Genomic DNA, 25,156 nt, shown 5'->3' on the forward strand with positions numbered 1-25,156 from the left:
CGAGAGGGCAGAGTTGAAACAGGATAGCATAAATTTGTAGTGAAGGAAGTCTGCGAGAGTGTGAGACTTCCTCCAGAGGCGTTCAGAGGAACGAGTGGAGGAACGCAGCATGCGCGTGTGGGAATTTAGCCAGGGTCTAGGGTTAGAAGGGCGAGGGCGGCAGAGAGAAAGCGGGGCATGTAGATCAAGAGATGAGGACAAGACAGAGTTGTACTTTCTGACCAGGTTGTCAGGGTCTGTAGCAGAGCTGAGAGAGGAGAGGGAGGAGTGTAAAGTGGACTCAAAGTCAGGTAAGTGAATAGAGCGCAGGTTTCTGCAGAACCGGGGGGTAGATGGAGGTGGAGAAGGGGAGAAGCGAGATAAAGAGAATGAGATGAGATGATGGTCAGAGAGAGGAAAAGGGGAAATGGAGAAATCAGAGAGAGATAAGTTTTTAGTGAAAACCAGGTCTAAGTAGTGGCCATCCTTGTGGGTGCTGGCTGCAGTCCACTGTTGAAGGCCAAAAGAAGAGGTAAGAGAAAGAAAGCGGGAAGCCCAAGAGAGAGAGGGGTCATCAATGTGGCAATTGAAGTCCCCAAGGAGAAGAACAGGGGAGTCTGAGGAGAGAAAGAAAGAGAGCCAGGATTCAAAGTGAGAGAGAAAGGCAGAAGGGGGATGAGTAGAGGTAGGTGGGCGATAGATGACCGCCACATGAACAGGGAGAGGAGAGAAGATCTGGACAGTGTGAGCCTCAAAGGAGGGAAAAGCAAGAGAGGGGGGAATAGGAAGGGTTCGGTAACGGCAGACAGAGGAGAGCAGGAGCCCCACGCCTCCACCCCTGCCATCAGGGCGCGGTGTGTGTGTGTGTATCAGTGTGTCTGTATCTGTGTGTGTGTGTGTGTGTGTATCAGTGTGGCTTTTTTGGCGATAAGCTGGTGATAAGTGGCTTATCGCTGCTTACTGCATGAGGGCCTTAGGGAGGATTTGTTCCTTTAAAGTACACCTAGTTTGGCATCGGATTTGGATGTCAGGGTATCAATGTGCAACCCAAATGTTAAATGGGAGTTGAATGATCAGATATTTCAAACAAGTAACAGGGGCTAGGATGGTTTTAGAGCTGGTTTTTATCTGAAGCTCTGTCATTGGTAGCTTTAGCAATTTAGCTCTGGTCCCAAATACCATTGTTACAGTCTTGTCAGTGTTTAAAATCAGTTTGTTTTGGGAAATCCAGTTTCAAGTCTCAAAAATCAGATTGAAGTACGTGTTCAAGGTCAGAGAGGCGAGGGCTGCGTGCATATAGGATAAGATCTAAGGCCTCTCACAATAACCCGTTAGGAATATTAATTCCTCATCTATCCGACATAAGTATAAAATATAGTCTACCAAGACCCCTAATACAGAGTTACCCACCTTATACGGGAGCAGCTGCCAGACGAGTATAGTAAATGTATCTTATTTCTTTTGCCACTGGAGGGCAGCGTGGAGTTACACGGAGTGGCGCCCGTAAGGACGACGTGCCAGTTAGGCGGAAGGAGAAGCGCACACACTTTTATGTGAAACGGATATATTTGGGGAGGGATTTAGGAGTCTGAGTAAGAAAATTAACCATTTAAATATGTACAGATTTAATCCCACTTTTGGAAATTAGGGATGTTGCCTAAAAGTTTGAGAATGCATAAAGTGCCACCCATGGGCTTTAATGAAGCAGCATTTGTGGGCTAAATGGAACAGCATTCTGTATAAAGGTATTTTGGACTCGATATAAATAATTGATGCCAAAAACTAATATTAAGTAAATTGAGAATGGAAAAATCTTCAACACAAACGTACAGAATGTGATATTCTGAGAGATCTTACAGATGTTATCAAATCCCACAATGAATATATAGAAAATGTCTGTATAGAACGAGTCAAACAAGAATATGCCAATAAAACGTTTAATTGGGAGATACAGGGGCCACAATTCAGGTCATTTAGCTGAAAGAAGAGAAGCCGGTCAGCCGGTAGAGCAGGTCAGCCGGTCAGCCAGTAGAGCAGGTCAGCAGGTCAGCCAGAAGAGCAGGTCAGCCGGTCAGCCGGTAGAGCAGGTCAGCCGGTCAGCTCTGAGATCAGCATTACTTATATCCCCTAAACGTTGTCCCCTGCATGTAATGCTGCAGAACAGCCTACACTGCATATACTGTACATGAGATACTTAACCCTTTCTTTTCGCTCGACTAATCTGAATGATTTGCTAATTGGTTTGTAATTAGAGAGATATTTGTAGCAGAATCCCATGTATGTTATTTTTACCTTTTTAGATACCGTTTTGTGTAATAAAATATATGAGATCAGAGGGGCTTCCTGTTTGCACTCGTGTTTTGGCAGAAGTGTATATGTGACCCTATAAATCTCCCTCACACCTGGGCTTGGCAGCGTGACACTAGTGCAGCGTCCTGGGGAAGAATCACTGAGCTGTTAGCAATAGATACAACGGATAGAAAAGACACTACACATAGGTTTGATTAAAGAGAGTATTTTATTGAAATAATGAATCTCTTTGCTGGGAGGGGCCTGCAGCACATTGCAGAGCGATATAGTAACACGCAGAGCAATGCATTGCAGGCCCCTCCGGCAGCAAAGGGGTGAAGACCAATGCAGGGTGTATAAAGATCTCACTGATAATTCATGCACAAAGTGCAGTTTGTTGCTGTGATCCAGAGGAAGGCGAAACATAACCCCTGCTGTGCAATGGGGGAAAAAAATTCCTTCCTGACCCCATTAAATGGCGATCGGATGGTCCCTGGATCACTGCGCAGTGAGATCAGATGGAGCAGCACAGATCAGCGTTGTTATACACAGGGGCACACTCAGTATATAGAGATGCGGGTGATGGGGCCCTTGTGCCCCTGTGTATAACTCACCTGCTCCCCCATCCCCCTGCATATCTATCCCATTCACCCCTTTTCCTCCCGCATACCTCGCAGGGCCGGCCGGCCATTAGGCAGTCGCCTAGCGCGCAGAGGTCCTAGGGGCGCATTAATAATCATTATTTTTTTTTCCTCTTATTATTTCTAATTTATTTATCTTTTTTTTTTGGAAATTATTATTCTTTTTTTTATCCAGTATTTTGGCGCCCTTTTATTTTTATTTTGCGTCGCGCTGGGGTGCGGTTGCACCCCCTGCAGCCCCGATATCTACGCCACTGTTTATTTTATTATTTTATTTATCTTATTATTTTTTATACAACTGAGGCACAAATTTTAAGTTTCGCCTCGTGCGCATGAAACCCGTGCTCTGGCCCTGCTCCTTGTTCTCTCTCACCCTCTCACGCCCAATATCCCTATCTCCCTCTAGTACCTGCCCCTCCCGCAGCCTTCCTGATCTTATCTGCCTCTCCTGCGGTCAAACCAACTTCTCAGGGCCCCTAGAATACCCCTGTATCTACGCCCTGGCTCCTCTGCTACCTGCTCCTAGCTTCTTCTCCGCCTAAAAAAGGTGAAGCAGCAGATCCGTCCACACCTCTCGTATTCTCCTTCGCCATGGCCCACCTCGTCGCCAGACTTGACATCCGCTTCGTCGTCTGCCTCATCGGCCGCCTTGTAGCCCACCTCTTCGCACCACTTGACGCCCGCTTTGTCGTATGCCTCATCGTCCACCTCGTAGCCCGCCTCGTCGTCTGGTGGCACAAAGGGCACCACCTTTGTGCGTGTCCTGATCTGCAGGAGACATGAAGTGTTTGTAACCAGGGACAGTGATACTCTGTATCGCAAGAGCTCCTGTGCCACCTATACCCCCTCCCCAATACCACGTTATACCGCCCTCCACAGGGCAAATACCCGTTGTACCCACCTCCCCTGGCCCAGTACCCAGTTATACACCCCTCCCCAGGCCCAATACCCTGTTATACACCCCTCCCAAGGCCCAGTACCCTGTTATACACCCCTCTCCAGGCCCAGTACCCTGTTATACCCACCTCACCAGGCCCAGTACCCTGTTATACACCCCTCCCCAGGCCCAGTACCCTGTTATACACCCCTCCCCAGGCCCAGTACCCTGTTATATACCCCTCCCCAGGCCCAGTACCCTGTTATACACCCCTCCCCAGGCCCAGTACCCTGTTATACGCCCCTCCCCAGGCCCAGTACCCGTTATACCCACCTCACCAGGCCCAGTACCCGTTATACCCACCTCACCAGGTCCAGTACCCATTATATACCCCTCCCCAGAACTCCGTTATACGTCCCTCCCCAGGATCCTTTACACACACCCTCCCCAGACGCAGGACCCCCTACGGTGGAGGTGTAATGTCACATGGGTAGTGGAAGGTTTCCCAGAGAAGGTGTCCATGTGCCACAGCTGTTTCATCACCTTGGGTGAGAAGTCTCCCTACTCTCTGCATTTCCTTTCCCTCTCCTGTCAGTCTCTCTTTCCCCCTTTAATCTTACCTCTTTTATTTATCTCTGTCCCTCCTTATTTTTGTTTCTATGTATTTATCTCCCCCCCCCCCCCCCCATGTAAGGCCTGGGACATAGAGGGTTCAGCCACGCTGAGCCGCGCTCCTGCTCTGCCTCGCCTGCTGAAAATGGTGCTTTTTTTCTGTCCTTGCAGGCGAGGCAGTGAGCGCGCTCTGGGGGCGGGGTGGAGGCCGAGCAGAGGCAGAGCGGAGGCGTGTCAGGAGGCGGAGCGGGAAGCGGGGCTAGTCCCCGCTCCCATTGGATGGGAGCGGTCACGTGACCGCTTCTTCGCTTCCCCGAGCGGCAAATTTGAAACTTGCCTGTCTCGGCAAAGTTTCTGAGCCTCTGCACGCATGAGCACGCATGCGGAGTGGGAAACTATAGCCGCGCTGATGACAGATGCAGGGGGTTTGTGCATCTGCTCAGCGCGGCTCAGCCCACCTCAGCGAGCTTGAACTTACTAATAGGCCCAGGCCTAATAGGGGCACAAACCTCAGATCTGAGTGTGTGGGGTTCTCTGTGTCTGGAGAGACCCCTAAATGTTCTCTCTTTGTTTGGGGAGACCCCTAAATATTCCCCAGTGTAGCTCGTTTCAAAATAACCCAGAAAAGTAGCCTTGAGCCCTCGGTGACCGGGCGCTATGACCAGAGGGACTAGGCTCTCCCTTACCTGTGAGTGTGGACTACGTCCCCCCCGGCCTTCCCCCCCCCCCTCTGGCAGTGACGTGACACAGCCGGGGGAAGGGCCAGGGAGGTTAGAATTAGACAGAGGCACGGGGTCAGTCTACGCCCTGCCATGGGAGTCCCGCCCACCCTGCCCTTTATTGTGAATACTGGTAAATATGTTGGTTGTACGTGTTTAAAAGAAAAAAAAGAATAAATAAACAATGAAAATGAATAACAGAAATAAAATAAAAGGTGGCTGGGAGTGGCGAGTGGGCGCGGCTCATTTACACGTGCGTTCCTGGGCCCATTCTCGCCAGACAGGCGGGGCCCGGCTAGGGGGGAGTTACGGGCCATTGGATCGGGTACCTTTGGCCTTTACCCAATGAGCGAGCACTCTGGCAGGGGGTTGGCACTAATTAGGTTAATTGAAGTTTTACTAAAAAGCAGCGGCCGCCAGACCTCGTGTTTGTGGTTATTTGTGTATTGGTTATGGTGGGGTTTGGGAAGCCAAGGGAAGGGGGGGAAGGAGAGGGGGTCTCACAGTCTCCGAGGTCAAGTTTCTATTTATCAAAAATACATTGAGTTACCTCTGGTTTCCAGGCATGTCCTGGGGGAGTTATCACAGAGACACAGAAGCGTCGCTGAGTTTGGTGAGTAACTCCCTTAACCTCTCAGCAGTTGAATTCCCCCTTGGCGCTAACACGTTAAAAACAAGCGTTGCTATTTCTTTGCATGAAGTTGCAGGTAATTGGAAGAGTTACACAGTGACGGCTATTTCATCACTCGAAACGGTCTTTTCGGTATTGTTCTCGGTCTTATTTCCAGCTTCACATCGGGTATCCATATCCATTCTTCGCCTCTGATCTGTATGCAGGACAATGCTTTAAAGCTGCAGTTCAGTCAATATCCTGCATGTGTGTTTTTTTTAATAAATCAGTTCTGTAGTAAGAAAAAAATACTTTTAGCATTTTCTGTTTTTAAAAAAACAACTTTGAAAGACCAATTTTCTTCTATTCTATTTTAACAGCCATTTGCTAAGGCACTGCCCCTTCATGTCCTGTCACAAGCCCTGGCACACCCCTTTGTCAGCCCTGCCCTCCCTCTAGCACATGTCAATGCAGGAGTGCTCATGAATATTCATGAGCTTCCACTGAGTGACAGAAGCAGAAGAAAAACAGATCCCTTCACTAATTATGTCACCAAATTTCGCCTATCAATACATGGAGAACGAATTGACCTGCAGCTATACAGTTCTTTAGGTAATTAGAGATTGCACACATGAAACTATTGAAGTAAAAAATAAAATAAAAAAAAAAAGACTGAACTGCAGCTTTAATAGGGCCTCTTTGGACTTGAATATTTTGGTTATTGAGGAGGTGGGGGAACAACTTAGCCATACAAGGAAGGATATACTCAAAGTGGAAATCCTCATTGAACAGTCTAGCCCTGGTACGGACGTTGTACAATCATTGGATAGTCTTAAGACCAAGCTGGAAAAAAATTAAAAGTGATCTTATTCACTTTAAGAAGTTGAAATTCAAAAACGTTGTTAATGACTATAAAGATGGAAGAGTATACCCGTGGCTGAAGCAAGACCCCAAACAACGCAAGAACCAAAGAGGGAGAGCACCCCAGGGAGTCCAAGAAGTCCACACCAGTGACTCTGAAGCCCATTCCTCAACAGAACGTCAGAGAGGCCAAAGTCCGGCCCCTTTTTTAGGCCAATCCAAGGACAAGGAGAAAGGAAAAGGAAAATTAGACGCGGGGGCCAGGGGAAAGGGAAGATCACCCTATCCCCTACGTACAACGGAGCAGAAATGAGTATGGACACCTTGGTTGTTAATCTGTCTGATTACACTCTTAATCAATGTGAAATGTCTGTCTTAGCTAGGGGGCCCTCATATGTACCTACTACATTGTTTAATGATTTTGATTTGGAGGTTGACCTATTTAAATTCGAACGTGTATTAAACCTTAAATCATTTTTTTCTAACAGGTCTACAGAATCGGTGCATTCCAATATCCAACCAGGGACAGGTAATCCTCCTATGAACAACAAGGGACAGTTAATTTGGCCACTGACCAGCAAGGGACAGATAATTCGGCTTCTTATCAAGGTACCAAAATGTGCAAGCTCAAATCCACTTTTGTCCCGCCATTTAAAAATCAATCAGTCAGCACATATATATGACTGGTTAAGGGGGACATTGCAAGGTACAAAAAAAACAAACATAGGGCTACATACAATATGTCTGTTCAGGAAAAGGAAGCATTAAAAATGTTGACTAATAATAATGAGATTATTATTAAGCGTGCGGACAAGGGGGGTGCCCTAGTAGTGCAGAATTACTCAGATTATAAGGCTGAAACCATCAGACAACTGAGTGACATTAACTGCTACATTAAATTGGATAAGGGACCCTACCTTTAACTATGCGAGAGAAATTAAGGAAATTATCCAAATGGGGGTTAATAACCGGTGGATAACAGAGCCTGAATCTGAGTTTCTAACTATGTTGCATCCTAAATGCCCTATTTTCTATACCTTGCCCAAAATAAACAAGAATTTAAACAATCCCCAGGGGCGGCCTATTATAGCTGCTATTAATTTATTAAATCAACCCCTTGCAAAATTTGTAGACACATTTCAACAACCTATAGCACAGACAGCCAACTCATACATCAAAGACACGTTTGATTTCCTTGACAAATTAAAAAACTCACCTGGTGATGGGACTAATCATATTCTGGTTAGTTTAGATGTGTCTAGCCTTTATACAATAATCCCCCATGTTGAAGGTCTTGAGATAATCAAGGCCACCCTCATTCGCCATTATAGTGATACTGTTCCAATTGAATACATTATGCTCATTTTACATTTCATTCTCTATAAAAATTATTTTAGATTTGAGAGTGATTTCTTCCTGCAGATTAAGGGGACAGCAATGGGCAGTAATATGGCCCCTGCTTACGCCAACATATACATGACACATTTCGAAGAGCAGTACATCTACAAATCAGACTTTCTGGTGCATATTAAAAGCTATTACAGATATATTGATGATGTTTTTCATATGGACAGGTACGGAGGATCAGCTGTTATCTTTTTTTGAGTATCTTAATGGTCTCCATTCACCGGTCCTCCTCACTAATACATGGAGTACACAGCAACTCTCATTTTTAGACGTCCTCATTACACAGACTAATGGGGAGTTACATACTGATCTTTTTAGAAAGGATACAGACAGAAATGCAATTTTAAGGGCAGATAGCCATCATCCTCCTTCTCTTATTGATGCATTACCTTTTTCACAGAAAGTCCAGGTCTGCAAAATCACGAGCAGGAAGGATCATATTAAACCAGCTATTGGAGAACTACGTGGTAGATTCCTGGCTAGGGGATATCTACCTGCGTATATCCTCCTGCTGTGTTAAACCGGGCACTGGATAAAGAGGTAAGTGCTACCAAAAATAAGAAGGAGGACGGGCTTGTATTTACCACTATATACAGTCAAGCTGGTGGTTTTATTAAATCTACCATTCTTAAACACTGGCATATTCTGCAAAATGATGATATATTATCTGAAAGTTGCTGTGTACCACCAATGGTGGTATTCAAAAGAGGGAGAAATCTGGCGGATAGCCTGATACATGCAGATAATGAGGGTAACTACAGAACTCCTCATTTTCTGGAGGGTGGCAGACCGGGTAACTTTTGATGCATGAGCTGCTCGGTCTGTAACAGTCTGACTACCGGTAGTCAATTCAGTCACCCCCAAAGCGGGAGGATCATAAAAATCAAAAATAGAATCACATGTAGATCTGAATATGTAGTGTACGTAATAAAGTGTCCATGTGGTCTTCTTTATGTGGGTAAGACCATAAGAATGTTAAAAACAAGGTTCATTGAACATAAAAGTGTAATTCGAAAAGGTACGGATCCCTCTATTCTTGTGCAACACTGTGTGGAACACAATCATAATGTTGCCTCTTTACGCATCATGGGTATTGAGACAGTAGCACCTAGACAAGGCACTCCAGATAAGGAGACTTTCTTATTGAGACGTGAAGCATTCTGGATACATGCTTTAAATACCAGCAACGGTATGGGTCTTAATGAGCAACAGAATTTAAAATGCTTCCTTAATAGAAGGTAATTTTTTGTCTTTCTACAGCCATATTTGATCTTGCACCATCCATGGACTCTGCACTTAACAATTGGGAAGATTATCCTTTTTGTGTGTTTTTTTTCCATTCTTTTTTTTCCCTCCCTCCCTCTCCCTTCCCCTCCCTCCCTCCCTCACCCTTCCCCTCCCTCCCTCCCTCCCCCTTCCCCTCCCTCCCTCCCTCCCCCTTCCCCATCCTCTCTTCCCCTCCCCCCCCCCCGGTTGTGTGTACCCATTTCTGACCTAGGTATACACACTAGTATATTCTAAATACTGATGTACTGCATATTCTTATGTGGCATTTCACTGTAACTTTGCAGGATTATACTGATGTCATCAGCAGTATACAGTCACATGTTTTAATAGTATATTGCTGTATTAGTTTTGTGCACATATGCTTTATTAATATTTTGGTGTGTGGTTTATTTACACTTTCAGGGTGATTTATAGGAGTGTCTCACACCTCCCTGCTCTGACACTGATCCCATGGCGACGGATACATCTTTGTCCAGCCCTGTGAGTACAGTCTTGATTGGTACACGCCCGCCCCCCCTTACCCCCCCCCTGACTGCCGGGTCACGCTGACGTCATCATGGGGGAGTATTCAGTCTGGGGAGAGGTGTGGCTGTGGCTGCAGTCCTCCAAGACAGCTCTATGCTGTATTGCCAGGGATTTAGACCTAGACGTCTGACGTCACTAGGGGGCGCCATATGGTAGCTCTGATGTCATCAGGTGGGCGTCAACATCCTGGTTATGTGGCAGAGCGGGGAGGGCTGAGTATCAGGGGGGTGGTATATATTGTGACTGTTTCTTGTGTTTGTAGCCTTCACCTTGACTGCCGAAACGTTGGACTTTATGGCATATTAAACCTCCTTTGAGTAAGACCGTGTGCCTGCTTCTTCTTCTTTGTCCGGCTACAGGAAGGGTCAGGAGACAGGGAGGACACAGGCAGGAGAACCCCATCTGGCTCCGGCCTTGCCTGTCCCTACGAATACAAACATACAACCCCTCACTGAATAACATAGCCCTAATCCCATGTAATAATCCTGGGAGTAAACAAAATAATGGTTTTATGAATATTGTAATGGTTTATTAGGGACCTAGGAGGTGGCCAGTGGGGCTGTTATGTGTATTTTTGTTTATTGTGGGTAGCGGGGGTGGGTGAACGGGGTATTGGCCCCAAGGATGGGTGTTTAGGCCTACCGGGTGGGGGGGGTAGTGGGAGGGGTTAACCCCTTCATTACCTTAGCGGTATTAACCGCTAAGTTAAAGAAGAGGTTAAGTCATCCCGCAACCCCCTGGCAAGGCCTAAACACCCACCCAGGGCCAAATACCACCTTCACCCACCCCCGCTACCCGCAATAAGCCTGGCACGGGTATATAACCCCTTCATTGCCTTGGCGGTAATGAAGTTGCCTGTAAATGCATTTTTTATGCATCGGATTCATGCCGGGGGTCTCTGGTGCTGATATTAATAGATATCAGCTCTGGGACACATGCATTTTATTTTCATCGCAGCTTCACCCCACCTTCTTTCCAACTTTTGTGGCTGGACAATTTGGAGAAGAAACAGCAATTTTAAAGTGGCGATCAGCCGCAATAAGCTGATCAGGGCTTATAGAATTGAGCGTGTTTGAAAAACTGGCGATCAGTGCCGAAAAGTGGCTTATCACCGCGCGTCTGCCGATTTTATTTATTTATTTATTTTCCGGCCAAAAAAAAAACGGTTATTTTTGCTCTAATCCCAAGCTTCTCTGGGCTTACTGAATCGCTGTAGGCGATTACTGCATGAGGGCCTTAGGGAGGATTTGTTCCTGTAAAGTACACCTAGTTTGGCATAGGATTTGGATGTCAGGGTATCAATGTGCAACCCAAATGTTAAATGGGAGTTGAATGCCCAGATATTTCAAACCAGTAACAGGGGCTAGGATGGTATTAGAGTTGGTTTTTATCTGAAGCTCTGTCATTGGCAGCTTTAGCAATTTAGCTCTGGACCCAAATACCATTGTTACAGTCTTGTCAGTGTTTAAAATCAGTTTGTTTTAAGAAATCCAGTTTCAAGTCTCAAAAAATCAGATTGAAGTATGTGTTCAAGGTCAGAGAGGCGAGGGCTGCGTGCATATAGGATAAGATCTAAGGCCTCTCACAATAACCCGTTAGGAATATTAATTCCTCATCTATCCGACATAAGTATAAAATATACTCTACCAAGACCCCTAATACAGAGTTACCCACCTTATACGGGAGCAGCTGCCAGACGAGTATAGTAAATGTATCTTATTTCTTTTGCCACTGGAGGGCAGCGTGGAGTTACATGGAGTGGCGCCCGTAAGGACGACGTGCCAGTTAGGCGGAAGGAGAAGCGCACACACTTTTATGTGAAACGGATATATTTGGGGAGGGATTTAGGAGTCTGAGTGAGAAAAATTATATTTTGTCACAATGGAAAAATGGAAAAATTAACCATTTAAATATGCACAGATTTAATCCCACTTTTGGAAATTAGGGATGTTGCCTAAAAGTTTGAGAATGCATAAAGTGCCACCCATGGGCTTTAATGAAGCAGCATTTGTGGGCTAAAGGGAACAGCATTCTGTATAAAGGTATTTTGGACTCGATATAAATAATTGATGCCAAAAACTAATATTAAGTAAATTGAGAATGGAAAAATCTTCAACACAAACGTACAGAATGTGATATTCTGAGAGATCTTACAGATGTTATCAAATCCCACAGTGAATATATAGAAAATGTCTGTATAGAACGAGTCAAACAAGAATATGCCAATAAAACGTTTAATTGGGAGATACAGGGGCCACAATTCAGGTCATTTAGCTGAAAGAAGAGAAGCCGGTCAGCCAGTAGAGCAGGTCAGCCGGTAGAGCAGGTCAGCCGGTAGAGCAGGTCAGCCGGTCAGCCGGTAGAGCAGGTCAGCCGGTCAGCTCTGAGATCAGCATTACTTATATCCCCTAACCTTTGCCCCCTGCATGTAATGCTGCAGAACAGCCTACACTGCATATACTGTACATGAGATACTTAACCCTTTCTTTTCGCTCGACTCTAATCTGAATGATTTGCTAATTGGTTTGTAATTAGAGAGATATTTGTAGCAGAATCCCATGTATGTTATTTTTACCTTTTTAGATACCGTTTTGTGTAATAAAAGATATGAGTTCAGAGGGGCTTACTGTTTTCACTAGTGTTTTGGCAGAAGTGTATATGTGACCGTAGAAACCTTCTTCACACCCGGGCTTGGCAGCGTGACACTAGTGCAGCGTCCTGGGGAAGAATCACTGAGCTGTTAGCAATAGATACAACGGATAGAAAAGACACTACACATAGGTTTGATTAAAGAGAGTATTTTATTGAAATAATGAATCTCTTTGCTGGGAGGGGCCTGCAGCACATTGCAGAGCGATATAGTAACACGCAGAGCAATGCATTGCAGGCCCCTCCGGCAGCAAAGGGGTGAAGACCAATGCAGGGTGTATAAAGATCTCACTGATAATTCATGCACAAAGGGCAGTTTGTTGCTGTGATCCAGAGGAAGGCGAAACATAACCCCTGCTGTGCAATGGGGGAAAAAAATTCCTTCCTGACCCCATTAAATGGCGATCGGATGGTCCCTGGATCACTGCGCAGTGAGATCAGATGGAGCAGCACAGATCAGCGTTGTTATACACAGGGGCACACTCAGTATATAGAGATGCGGGTGATGGGGCCCTTGTGCCCCTGTGTATAACTCACCTGCTCCCCCATCCCCCTGCATATCTATCCCATTCACCCCTTTTCCTCCCGCATACCTCGCAGGGCCGGCCGGCCATTAGGCAGTCGCCTAGCGCGCAGAGGTCCTAGGGGCGCATTAATAATCATTATTTTTTTTTCCTCTTATTATTTCTAATTTATTTATCTTTTTTTTTTGGAAATTATTATTCTTTTTTTTATCCAGTATTTTGGCGCCCTTTTATTTTTATTTTGCGTCGCGCTGGGGTGCGGTTGCACCCCCTGCAGCCCCGATATCTACGCCACTGTTTATTTTATTATTTTATTTATCTTATTATTTTTTATACAACTGAGGCACAAATTTTAAGTTTCGCCTCGGGCGCATGAAACCCGTGCTCCGGCCCTGCTCCTTGTTCTCTCTCACCCTCTCACGCCCAATATCCCTATCTCCCTCTAGTACCTGCCCCTCCCGCAGCCTTCCTGATCTTATCTGCCTCTCCTGCGGTCAAACCAACTTCTCAGGGCCCCTAGAATACCCCTGTATCTACGCCCTGGCTCCTCTGCTACCTGCTCCTGGCTTCTTCTCCGCCTAAAAAAGGTGAAGCAGCAGATCTGTCCGCACCTCTCGTATTCTCCTACCTGCTCCCGGGGTCTTCTCCTCCGCCTAAAAAAGGTGAAGCAGCAGATCCGGCCACACCTGTCGTATGCTCCTTGGTCATCGTACACCACGTCTGCGTCATCGGCCGCCTTGTAGCCCACCTCATTGTTCCACTTGACGCCCGCTTTGTCATATGCCTCGTCGTCCGCCTCGTAGCCCGCCTCGTCGTCTGGTGGCACAAAGGGCACCACCTTCGTGCGTGTCCTGATCTGCAGGAGACATGAAGTGTTTGTAACCAGGGACAGTGATACTCTGTATCGCAAGAGCTCCTGTGCCACTTATACCCCATCCCCAATACCACGTTATACCGCCCTCCACAGGGCAAATACCCGTTATACCCACCTCCCCAGGCCCAGTACCCAGTTATACAACCCTCCCAAGGCCCAGTACCCTGTTATACGCCCCTCCCCAGGCCCAGTACTCGTTATACCCACCTCACCAGGCCCAGTACCCGTTATACCCACCTCACCAGGCCCAGTACCCATTATATACCCCTCCCCAGAAGGTCATGTTTCTATTTATCAAAAATACATTGAGTTACCTCTGGTTTTCAGGCATGTCCTGAGGGAGTTATCACAGAGACACAGAAACGTCGCTGAGTTTGGGTTAGTAACTCCCTTAACTTCTCAGCAGTTGAATTCCCCATTAGGCGCTTAGCACGTTAAAAACAAGCGTTGCTATTTCTCTGCATGAAGTTGCAGGTAATTGGAAGAGTTACACAGTGACGGCTATTTCATCACTCACCTTCTTCCCCCGAAACGGTCTTTTCTGTCTTATTTCCGGCTTCACATCGGATATCCATATCCATTCTTGGCCTCTGATCTGTATGCAAGGCAATGCTTTAAGACAGGGTTGCACAACCTTTTCCCCCTGCTCCCCCCTCCACCTTCCCCACCTTGTCTCCGACGTTCTGATGTAACGACGTCATGTGATATCACGTTGCTATGGCAATGCCACATCATGTGACGCCACGTTGCTGTCGCCAGAAGCTGCCGGAGACAAGGAAAGGGAACTTACAGAGGCCTTGCGCGCGATCTCCGGCATTTAATTTAAATGCTGTGGGGAAGAGCGAGGGGCCTCTGTAAGCGCTGAGCCCCTCCTCCCAAGAAAATGTCGTGCCCCTCGATTTGCGCACCCCTGCTTTAAGAGATATTCTGGGACCCTCCAACTCCTCCATCGGACCCTTCCTCATATTGACTGACCTTGCAGTGCTCTGCACTGACTTGCACTGACCTGCTATGGTGCCTCTCAAAATACCATGCTAACTCATTCTGAACATACATGTGTCCTTTTTACATGTTACTCAGCTTGTATGGGCCACAGACAGCTTTCCTGGGGTCCAGGACTAGTTTCCACCGGGGACACTCACCCATGGGTCGGCGACTTTGCGAGAACCCACCCCCCCCAACCTGTTTTCTCTTGCACTGCCATAGACAACAACATTTCGGCCTGCTGGTCTTTCTCAGGTAAAGTGGCTAAACCCACTAAATCCAGCAAAGAAAGGCCAGCAGCCGAAACATTGTAGTCTGTGGCACAATAAATTATCTTTTTTTATTCAAATCCGTGTGCCCTTTCCCATCAATCATATTGTATCCATTGGACGAAATGCCGGTCTTCCCTGAGACTAAGGGGCACCGGTAAAAGTATCACTACTTATTGTTTTTTTTTGGTGTGCAGCAAATCCCCATCATTTTTGCGTTCTCTTGCTCTGCCCCAATCTGACACACCACCTTGCTCTCTCACCCCCCTCTTAGACTCCCCCGTCACCCTTTCCTTCCTCAAAGGATGTCCTTTAATCAGATCTTACCCAAATTGTCTCCATCTCCCTTGGAAATGTTCTGTCTTTAAGCTGTGCGGCTCCTCTTGATCCGAACTTTCTTAGCTGACCCCTTTAGGTTTCGGCTCCGAGGGTCTAAAAAATAAGCGACTCCGAAAAGATGTGAAATATGCGCACGGGTCCTAATGGGGCACTGAGGGGGAGACTTAAATACTAGTAAATATAATCTACTGTGCTAACAAATATAATCTATTAACTAAGAAATATAACTTATTAAACTAAGAAATATAATTTATTAAACTAAGAAATATAACTTATTAAACTAAGAAATATAACTTATTAAACTAAGAAATATATTTTATTAAACTAAGAAATATAACTTATTAAACTAAGAAATATAACTTATTAAACTAAGAAATATAATTTATTAAACTAAGAAATATAACTTATTAAACTAAGAAATATAACTTATTAAACTTAGAAATATAATCTATTAAACTAAATAAATATCTATTCAACTAAATAAATATCTATTCAACTAAATAAATATAATCTATTTAAAAACAATACAATAAAAAGCTGGAGAAATGATACGTCAACAAAGCCACAGATGTGATGCCAATGAGCGTTGAACTCCTTGCAGATCCACCGTCAGCTGGTTGTGGCAGAAAGTGGTGACATACAGTAGAACAGAGTGGTTGAGCTGTAACCACGGCAGTCAGGTCAGAAATCAACACAATATTTTTTGAAATTTAGAATGAGAATGTTCTGTATGTCACATTCTGGGCTCAGACTCTGAGCCCTGTCACATGTTAGCAGCTTGTGATAATAGAAAGTATCCATATACTGGGATGTGATAAGAAACATGAAGGTCATTTTATAATTGGTCCCATAACCTGCTTTATATGAAGTATCATTTTACATTAATTAGTAGAGATGTTACATTTTGAAAAATAGCACTTCTGGCGACATTGTTCATTTTCTCTACAAATGATAAATGAAAAAGTTGGATAAAACGTTATATGTGTGTGTGCGCGCGCAATATATATATATAGAGGTATCAGTACCGTGTTAGCCGAGCTTCAATAATCAAAAAATAAATAGATGATACCGTTCTGTGGCTAACGAAATGCTTTTATTTGTGCGAGCTTTCGAGATACACTGATCTCTTCTTCCGGCGATGTTACAATGAATGAAGCAAGCAAAAGGTATACTTAAAAACAGTGTCTCTTGGAATGTTATCTGTGCTGGTCCTTCCCCCGGTGTGGATGTGTTTTATGCCTAGAGACAGCTGTGTGTGCATAGATATAGCACGGTATGTTAAATTACACCGCGGGGTCATGTGACGTCACCCTCGTCAAATGCCGCTGCAGGTCACATGACGCCGCATCAAGGTAAGGGGGGGGGGGCGCGAGCACCGGCAGGGGGGCGAGCTGCAAAAGTTTGTGCTCCCCTGGTATAACCAATAAATAATATAGCTGATATAGCAATTTGGTTGTGGCTAGAGAGAGATTATAATGGCAGTGAGAATTAGTGGTCAGAATTAATAACAGTGCAATTACTAAAAAGTAGCTGTAATAAAATAATAATAAACACTATGCCTAAACACAATAAAAGTCCAGAAACCTAGCTCTAATAGCTATGTTATAACTCAATCATAAAAGGATCCAATTCGGGCGTCCTCTGGAGCCCTGGCAGCTCTCTTCAGGGAAACAACCACCTCCTCGATAGATATCTAAACAAAAAAAAGAAGAGAAAGCGCCCGCTCCATGTGTAAATTCGGTTTAACAATTTCATTTCCTGGACAAGATAAAAATAGCAAACTCACAAACATCCGTTTGGTAAAAGCATTGTATGAGACAGGCTCGGGCTCCGTGGTAATCCGGTGGTCACTCCGCAGCTCCAGACTTTGGACGATGACCGGGAAACTCGATAGGCTGCGCCCCTCGCAGTGTGGTCTTCCAGCAATCTGTGGTATGTTGTGGTTCCACTGTAAATCCGGTGTCTCGTCTTGGTCGCGTACCAACTTCCCTTCCGGCGTCAGGACGTATAGTGTGGCAATAGCAACGAGAAGAAAGTACTGAGGTGGGGTTGGATCCCCCTCGGTTATTTCTTGTTTTATTAATAAATAATTTACTATATTTTAATCTCTGGTGCGCATTGTGTGCATTTTTCTTCTTGTCTGCACAGTGCTTCAGATGCTGCATCTGAAAAAATGCCGGTGGATCGGGATGTGAGGTAGGGAAGTGACGTCTGCGCCGGAACGTTATTGCCACGCCTCGAAATATTTATTGCCACGCCCCCAATCGCACCCGCTGCATACCCTGCAAAGCCATAAAAAAGCTCAGGCTTCAGCAAGTGTATTGCAGCGTGTGTGCCTTCCCTCCGTCTGAAATACTATAGACGCAGCCTTATCGACGCTTACTAAATAGGCCCGTGTCTCTCTCTCTCTCTTTCTTTGTGTCTCTGTCTCTCTCTGTGTGTCTCTGTCTCTCTCTGTGTGTCTCTGTCTCTCTCTGTGTGTCTCTGTCTCTCTCTGTGTGTCTCTCTGTGTCTCTGTCTCTCTCTCTGTGTCTCTGTCTCTCTCTGTGTGTCTCTGTTTCTCTCTGTGTGTCTCTGTCAAAAGAACATTTCAGTATTGCCAAAGCGTGAGTAAAAGGGGGTGTGGGACAATGATTACACGAATACTAGGGGGTACGGTACTGTATAATGGTTATACAGTACATTACTTTTGTCTCTCTCTCTCTCTCTGTCTGTCTCTCTCTCTCTGTGTCTCTCTCTCCCTATGTCCCTCTCTCTGTCTCTCTCTCATTCTCTGTCTCTCTCTCTCTGTGTCTCTCTCTCATTCTCTGTCTCTCATTCTCTGTCTCTCTCTCATTCTCTGTCTCTCTCTCATTCTCTGTCTCTCTCTCATTCTCTGTCTCTCTCTCTCATCCCTGTATGATAGGTATGTTCCAACTCTATTTTTTGCTCTTCTTTTCCGTTTGAGAGGAGGGAGTCCCTCACCTCTTCAGCCACACACCAGGAACGCTGGATTGCTTTCAGACGCTCGGAGAGGCGGATACAGTCGTGGATTGCAGGCACTGATTTATCTGGTAAGTACCGCAAACATGCTTGAACAAGGGCCGTAGACATTTTATTTGATGGTTTAGATTATCATTGTCTGTGGTTGTTAGTTATTGGTATTAGAGTTTTTTGATGTTGTTACGAATCAAATACATTTTGAAGTAGTAATCCCCTCCGAACTGGGCATTCCTGGCCAATAATGCCCTGGCTGTAAGAGTTGAAGGGCCCAAGCAAAGCCCCCACCTCTATACACACTAACACTGCAGGGGCATCAGAGTGTCTTGTTGTCATGGCAACGGGGGGTGTCACGTGATGTAATTTGTTTAATAAATTATTTTTTAAGGTGTCCCGGTTTTTCATTTTCGAAATCTGGTCACCCTACGGTGGGGTATAGGTAAGGCAATTCTCTCCTCTTTAGCTGTTTGGGGGATATTATAGTTCTTTAGATTTTGCATCCTAGGTTAGCATCCAACAGAAATACAACTTTTAAACCGTTATAACTTTATAACTTTCCCAAGCGTCTTAGATAGGTATTAACACTGTTGTGTTTTACTTCAGCCTTGGTCGGCTCCTTCTCTGGCCGGGCTCCCTACCATCATCTACGAGGGACCCGGGTCTGTTTCCTCAACATCTGGGCTAGCGGGATTTTCTCTCAGGCGGCTTTGTTTATTGCTCCTTCCGGGGTCCTCATGGAAATCGGCAGCCCGTTTCGGACCACCAACAGTCCGAACGGAAAGGTACACCGGTATCTTATGGCCTTATCTCTTAGTATTTTAGTGATAGGCCAGAGACTTCTCCGTCTTGCTAATGTGGACGGGGTTAGGTCCTGGAAGACAATCACCTTAGTGGCTTCAAAATCCATGTTTGTGGCATTCCTGGCCTTTTTCAGCACCGCTTCTCTCGTGCTGTAGTAATGTAGCCGCACGATTATGTCTCTGGGCTGTTCATTTTGCTGCGGTCTTGATCTCAGCGCTCTGTGGCATCTGTCCATCTTTAGCCGGTCCTTGGGGTTATCCGGGCAGAGGTGCTCCAGCCAACGTGACACAAAGTCCTCACAGTCCCCAACGGTTTCTGGTACCCCTCTGAGGCGGATATTATTGCGGCGGTCGCGGTTCTCCGCATCCTCCTGCTGCTCGAGGAGCTCATTTATCTGGAGCTGAAGATCCATCGCTTTCTTTTTTTTTTTGTAACAATTTTTTTATTGGACACGTTCAATAGTTACATTACATTCAGGAGTGTCATAAGCCCATGACACTTTGCTATGATACAATCTTACAGTGACCAATAACATTTTCCTGTTTCCTACGGGGGGGGGAGAAAGGGGGAGGGTGAAGAGGGGGGAGGGAAAGGGAGGGGGGGAGACAAACAGGGGGGGGATGGTGGGGGGGGTCTGGAGGGGGGGAGGGGGGGCACGCTGGCGTCTCCTCATCCCCCCCCCTGGGTGCAGGGGGGGGGAGGGGCCCCAGTGACATCGGAGCGAGGCCCTTTTTGGATTTTATCTTTCTACCCAGGGGTCCCAAGTGTTCCAGAACTGGGGCATCTTTTTTTGGAGCATAGCCGTCAGTTTCTCCATTGTCATTACTTCATTAATTCTCCTGAGTACTGTTGTTCTCGAGGGGGCTTTGATCTGCTTCCAGGCGGCTGCTAGGGAACATCTAGCCGCTGTAAGTATGGCCGAGATTAGCCTGGACATTGGCGGTGGAAGGTCGTCTATGGGTTTGTTCAGCACCAGGGACAGTGGATCTAGGAGGATGGGAAGTCCTGTGACCTCGTGGATAAGCGTCTGAATCATGGTCCAGTACCTCTGGATCTCCGGACATGACCACCAAATGTGGGCCATGTCCCCCTTTTGACCACATCCCCGCCAGCACAGGTCTAGTGTGCCGGGTTAGATCTGGCTCAGTCTTGCCGGAGTCAGATACCACTGAAATAAGATTTTATAGATATTTTCTTTTATTGTTGTGCAAATTGATGTTTTAGAAGCTTGCTCCCAGATATCCTCCCAGTCTTCTTGGTCTATTGGAAGGCCTAGTTCCTCCGACCATTTTTCCATATAACGGTGGCTCGGTGGGGTGGAGGATGGCTCCATTCCTTTGTATATTTCGGAGATTAGACCTTTTTGATAGGTATTTTTGGTGCATAAGGATTCAAATCTGGTTATCGGGGGGAATTTGGAAGTTGGAGATAGCGACAGTAGGAAGTGGCGGACTAGTAGGTACTTAAACAAGTGGAAGCCTTGGGTCTCGCATTTATCCTGTAGCGCCTGGTAAGTAGCAATCTCATCCTTCTGCAGTAGATCGGCCACCATCCTAATTTTGAGACTCTGAAATTGGTCGAATTGACTTGGGGAACACCCTGGCGGGAATTTGGGGTTCCCCAAGATTGGGGTGAGCTGGGAAGGGGATGCTACCAGACCATACTTCCCTTTGCTTTTAAGCCAAACATCCCACGTGCATCTCATTGCCCCCAAGCTGAACCTCGCCGGCTTGGCCCCGCTGCTGCCAGTGGTCCATAGTGCCACTTGGAAGGAGAGGGGGCGGGCGTAATGTGACCCTATTTCGAGCCAGGAAGCTGAGGCCGGGTCGCAATTCCAAACTACAGCCTGCTTCAGTTGTGCTGCGATGTAGTACTTAGCTATGTCGGGGACCCCCACACCTCCTCTCGCTCTTGAGGAGAGCATTACTGATCGGGGAACCCTGGGCCTTTTATCATTCCAGATAAATTGGAGAATAAGTGACTGCATGTTTTTTAATGTGGCTTGTGGCACTAGGATTGGGAGAGTTTGGAAGTTATACAACAGTCTTGGAAGGATGTTCATTTTTACTGCGACTATTCTCCCAAACCATGAAATTTGGTGTTTTTTCCAGGCTTCTAGGTCTTTTTTAATCTGGCCAAATAGAGGGGGGTAGTTATATTGATATAGGGTGCTGTAGGAGTTAGAAATTTTGCCCCCCAGATATTTAATATAGGTGGAACTCCACTTATAATTATAGTTGGCTTGAATGAGTTTCCACATCTGGGGGGGGAGGGAAATGTTCAGGGCCTCTGACTTATCCATGTTCACTTTATAGTCAGATACTGATCCGAATTGGGTTAGGAGCCTTTGAAGGTTGGGGAGGGATGTGTGGGGGTCAGCGAGAGTCAGAATCACACGATTTGGATGCCCTTGATACTGATTTCTTCCCTGATAGTGGCTGCTAGGGGCTCTATAGTTAAAGCGAATAACAGGGGAGAGAGCGGGCAGCCTTGTCTGGTCCCGTTTCTAATTTTTATTGGGTCTGAGAAGCCGCCTGATAATTTAACATATGCTGTAGGATTTTGGTAGAGGGCTCTCACCCCTTCTAGAAATGGGCCGGAGAAGCCAAACCTCAACATGGTTTGGTCCAGGAAGGCCCACTTGATTCTGTCGAACGCCTTTTCGGCGTCCAGACTCAGAATCATTGCTTTGGAACCAGTGAGATGCACGTGGTCGATTATATCCACAATTTTGCGGGTATTGTCGGAGGCCTGTCTTCCCGACACGAATCCTACTTGATCCACATGAATGAGTCTAGGGAGAATTGGGTTTAGCCTGTTTGCCAGGATCTTACTGTAGATTTTGAGATCAGTGTTTAACAGGGAGATGGGCCTATAATTTCCACAGAGGAGCGGGTCCCTACCCTCTTTATAAATGATGGCGAGATTTGCTGCTGTGATAGTGGTGGGTATTGGTTCCCCCTGTAGGAAGGAGTTATACATTTCTAGTAGATAAGGGGAGAGGATTGGCATGAACATTTTGTAATATGCGTTCGAAAAGCCGTCGGGGCCCGGGGTTTTGGCTATCTTGAGGGAGCTTATAGCTTGGGATAGTTCCTCGTGGGTTATATTTTTATTCAGGGTCTCTACTTCTTCTGGGGAGAGGGACGGGAGGTTACATTGCTCTAGGTATTGTGATATTGTGTTGAGGCTGACCGTGTCTTGTTCCGGGGGGTGGAGGTTATATAGGTCTGAGTAAAAACTCGCAAATTCCTGCGCTATCTCCTTCTCTATGTATGAGACTTGCCCATTTTTAGTCTGGATACGAGCTATCTGGGATTTAACTCTAGCGCCCCTGAGCTTGGAGGCTAGGAGCTTATCTGCTTTATTGCCCTTGTCAAAATATTTTTGTTTTGACCACCTTAGTGCTTTTTCGACTTCTTCGAGTTGTGTTTCTTTAAGGGCAGCTCTAGTTAAATTTAGTTGTTTTAGTATCTTTTTTGATAATGAAGTTTTATGTTGTTGCTCTAGTTGGAGGATTTTATCTGAGAGATCCTTTTGGAGCTTACGTTTCTGTTTTTTTTTGTATGAGGCAATAGAGATTAGGTCTCCTCTGATGGTGGCTTTGTGGGCCTCCCAGAGCATAGCTGGGGTTGAGACAGAGCCTGCATTGATTTGGAAGAACATGGACAGTTTTTGTCGTATGGATACCTCCGTGTCGGGGCAGTTCAGCATAGAATCATTTAACTTCCACTTATATTGGTTGTTTTTCACAAAGGGTAGGGTTAGTATGAGGTTGATCGGGGCGTGATCGGACCATGTGATCGGACCTATGTTGGACTGGGAAGATGCCTGGAAGATGTTACTTGTACCCAGGAAATAATCAATCCTCGAGTAGGACTGATGAGGGGTGGAGAAGAAGGTATAATCCTTCTGACCCTGGTGCTGAGCCCTCCATATGTCCACTAGTGAGTAGTTCTGGATAAGCTCTCGAAATTTCTTGGCTTGTTTTTGACCTTGGGTGGTGTGGGGGGAGGGGGTGGGAGATAGGTGAGCGGAGGTGGGGTTTGATTTGTCCTGTACGTGTGAGGCCACCATATTGAAGTCCCCTCCTAATATCAGGGAGGAGAGGGACTGCTGTTCTAGTGATTCGAGAGGGTTTTTTAAGAAGGGGATTTGTTTGTCATTGGGTGCGTAAACATTGACTATTGTGATTGGCGAACCTGCTAGGGTACCCTGGATTATCAGGGATCGCCCCTCAGGATCTGCACGAGACTTAGTTAACACAAAGGGGACCCCAGTTCTAATGAGCATGGCTACTCCTCTTTTTTTGCTTGCGGAGGAAGCATAAAATGCCTGGGGGAATACACTTTTAAATGTGTTAGGGGGTGTCAGGGAGTTAAAATGGGTCTCTTGGATAAGAACAATATCGCCCTTAGATTTTTTAAGTTCCATAAAGACTAGTTTCCTCTTTTTTACTGAGTTAAGGCCTTTGACATTAATCGAGATTAGTTTGATAGAAGCCATTAAGTTTTTGGGATGTTTTCAGAGCTCTAGCTCTTGTTCTTCCCACTTCAGGAGCTCTGTGCTGAGGGATCGGGCCTAGGTCCGGGCACCTGGTAGGGGGGAGTGCGGAGGGGGCGCCAGCGCGGGGGAAGGGGGAGGGGGGTAGTATAGACACACTAGGTAAGGGGGGGGGTAGGAGAGCCATTGTATGGCCCAAAGAAAATAGCCTTTGTCACTCGGGTGAGAAAGGTAGCGGGGTGGAATACCCCTGGGGGGACTTCCAGGACGGTGAGCTTGTCGCGGAGCAGGGTGTAGGGCCCGAGACCCTCCCTGCACTAGGAGAAAAACCACTCATGTCAGTTTAGTGGCGGGGGGGGGGCTTTCCTATTCTCAGATGTGTTGTGGGGCCTATCTTTGCATTGACCGGGTTTTAGGGGGGGGGGGTGTAAGTCTTAGCGTTCTTTTGAAGCTTAAGCAGATTGGGCATGTATACTTAGGTGCTTGGGTCCACTTTCACGTTGGGAAAGAGGAGAGGTGGAGGGGGGAGGGGTGGGGAGGTGGGGGGGGAGAGGGGGTAGGGGGGGGGAGAGGGGGTAGGGGGGGGGAGGGAGGGGAGGGGGAGCGGGGGGGAAGGGAGGACGGGCGGGGGGAGGGTAAACCTCAAAGATACATTTTCATCCTTACAATTATAAAGCATTTGTAATAGTTTTTCTCTTGACATTTGCTGGTTAACAACTTTTCTGTATCCCAACTTTTATCATGATTTACTATTGGGGTAGGGGGGGGGGTGGAGGGAGGAGGAGGGGGGATTGAGAGGAGGGGGGAATGGTGGGGGGCGAGGGTGGGGGGGGGTGGGGGTGCAATTTGACACATTTACATCCTGAGCTTTGTACAACATTTCTCCATTAACATTTTCTTGGTAGGAACGTTATGGCTTATCGGTTCTACATTTCCTAGGTCAAAATTACTTTTCTGCGTCCCGGCCTTTAACGTAGTTGAGTATTCGGGTGGGGAAGGGGGGGGAGGTGGTGGGGGGGGGAGGGGGGAAAAGGAAGGGGGGGAGGAGGGGGGGGAAAGGGGAAACGTGAGGGGGGGTGGAGGAGGGGGGGAGGAATGAGGAGGGGGGGTGCATTTTGAAATCCTTTCATCCTGAGCGTTATACAACATTTCTCTATTAACATTTGCCTGAGGACAACGTTATGGCCTATCAGTTCTTCGCTTCCTAAGTCAAAATTGCTTTTTCTGCGTCCTGGCCTGGCCTTGAGCATAGTTTGGAATTAGGGTGTGGAGGAGGGGGGGTAGAGGGGGGGGGGAAGGGCAAGGGGGGGGTGTGATGAGCAGGGGGGGTGTGAGGAGGAGGGGGGTGTGGGGAGGTGGGGGGTATGGGGGGGAGGCAAGGGGAGGGGGGGGAGGGGTGCATTTTGAGACATTTTCTTCTTAACATT

At 46.6% G+C, this 25,156-nt stretch overlaps 1 protein-coding gene and 1 long non-coding RNA gene across 3 annotated transcripts in view; both read left to right on the top strand.

The window, feature by feature from the left end:
- Positions 1–8,908, top strand: part of LOC142467221 (uncharacterized) — a 110,354-nt gene extending 101,446 nt beyond the window's left edge. The window contains exons 3-4 of the mRNA XM_075572656.1: positions 7,077–7,197; positions 8,396–8,908. Coding sequence (XP_075428771.1) covers positions 7,077–7,197; positions 8,396–8,515 — 241 coding nt within the window. The 3' untranslated portion in view covers positions 8,516–8,908. The remainder of the gene's footprint in view (positions 1–7,076; positions 7,198–8,395) is intronic.
- A 9,464-nt stretch (positions 8,909–18,372) lies between these two features.
- The window catches only part of LOC142467268 (uncharacterized), a 56,592-nt gene continuing 49,808 nt past the window's right edge, over positions 18,373–25,156 (top strand). For both annotated transcript variants that reach the window (XR_012788326.1, XR_012788325.1), the window contains exon 1: positions 18,373–18,499. This is a non-coding gene — a long non-coding RNA (uncharacterized LOC142467268). The remainder of the gene's footprint in view (positions 18,500–25,156) is intronic.

Source organism: Ascaphus truei, chromosome 16, assembly GCF_040206685.1.
Source record: "Ascaphus truei isolate aAscTru1 chromosome 16, aAscTru1.hap1, whole genome shotgun sequence".
In the NCBI taxonomy this organism is placed as follows: domain Eukaryota; kingdom Metazoa; phylum Chordata; class Amphibia; order Anura; family Ascaphidae; genus Ascaphus; species Ascaphus truei.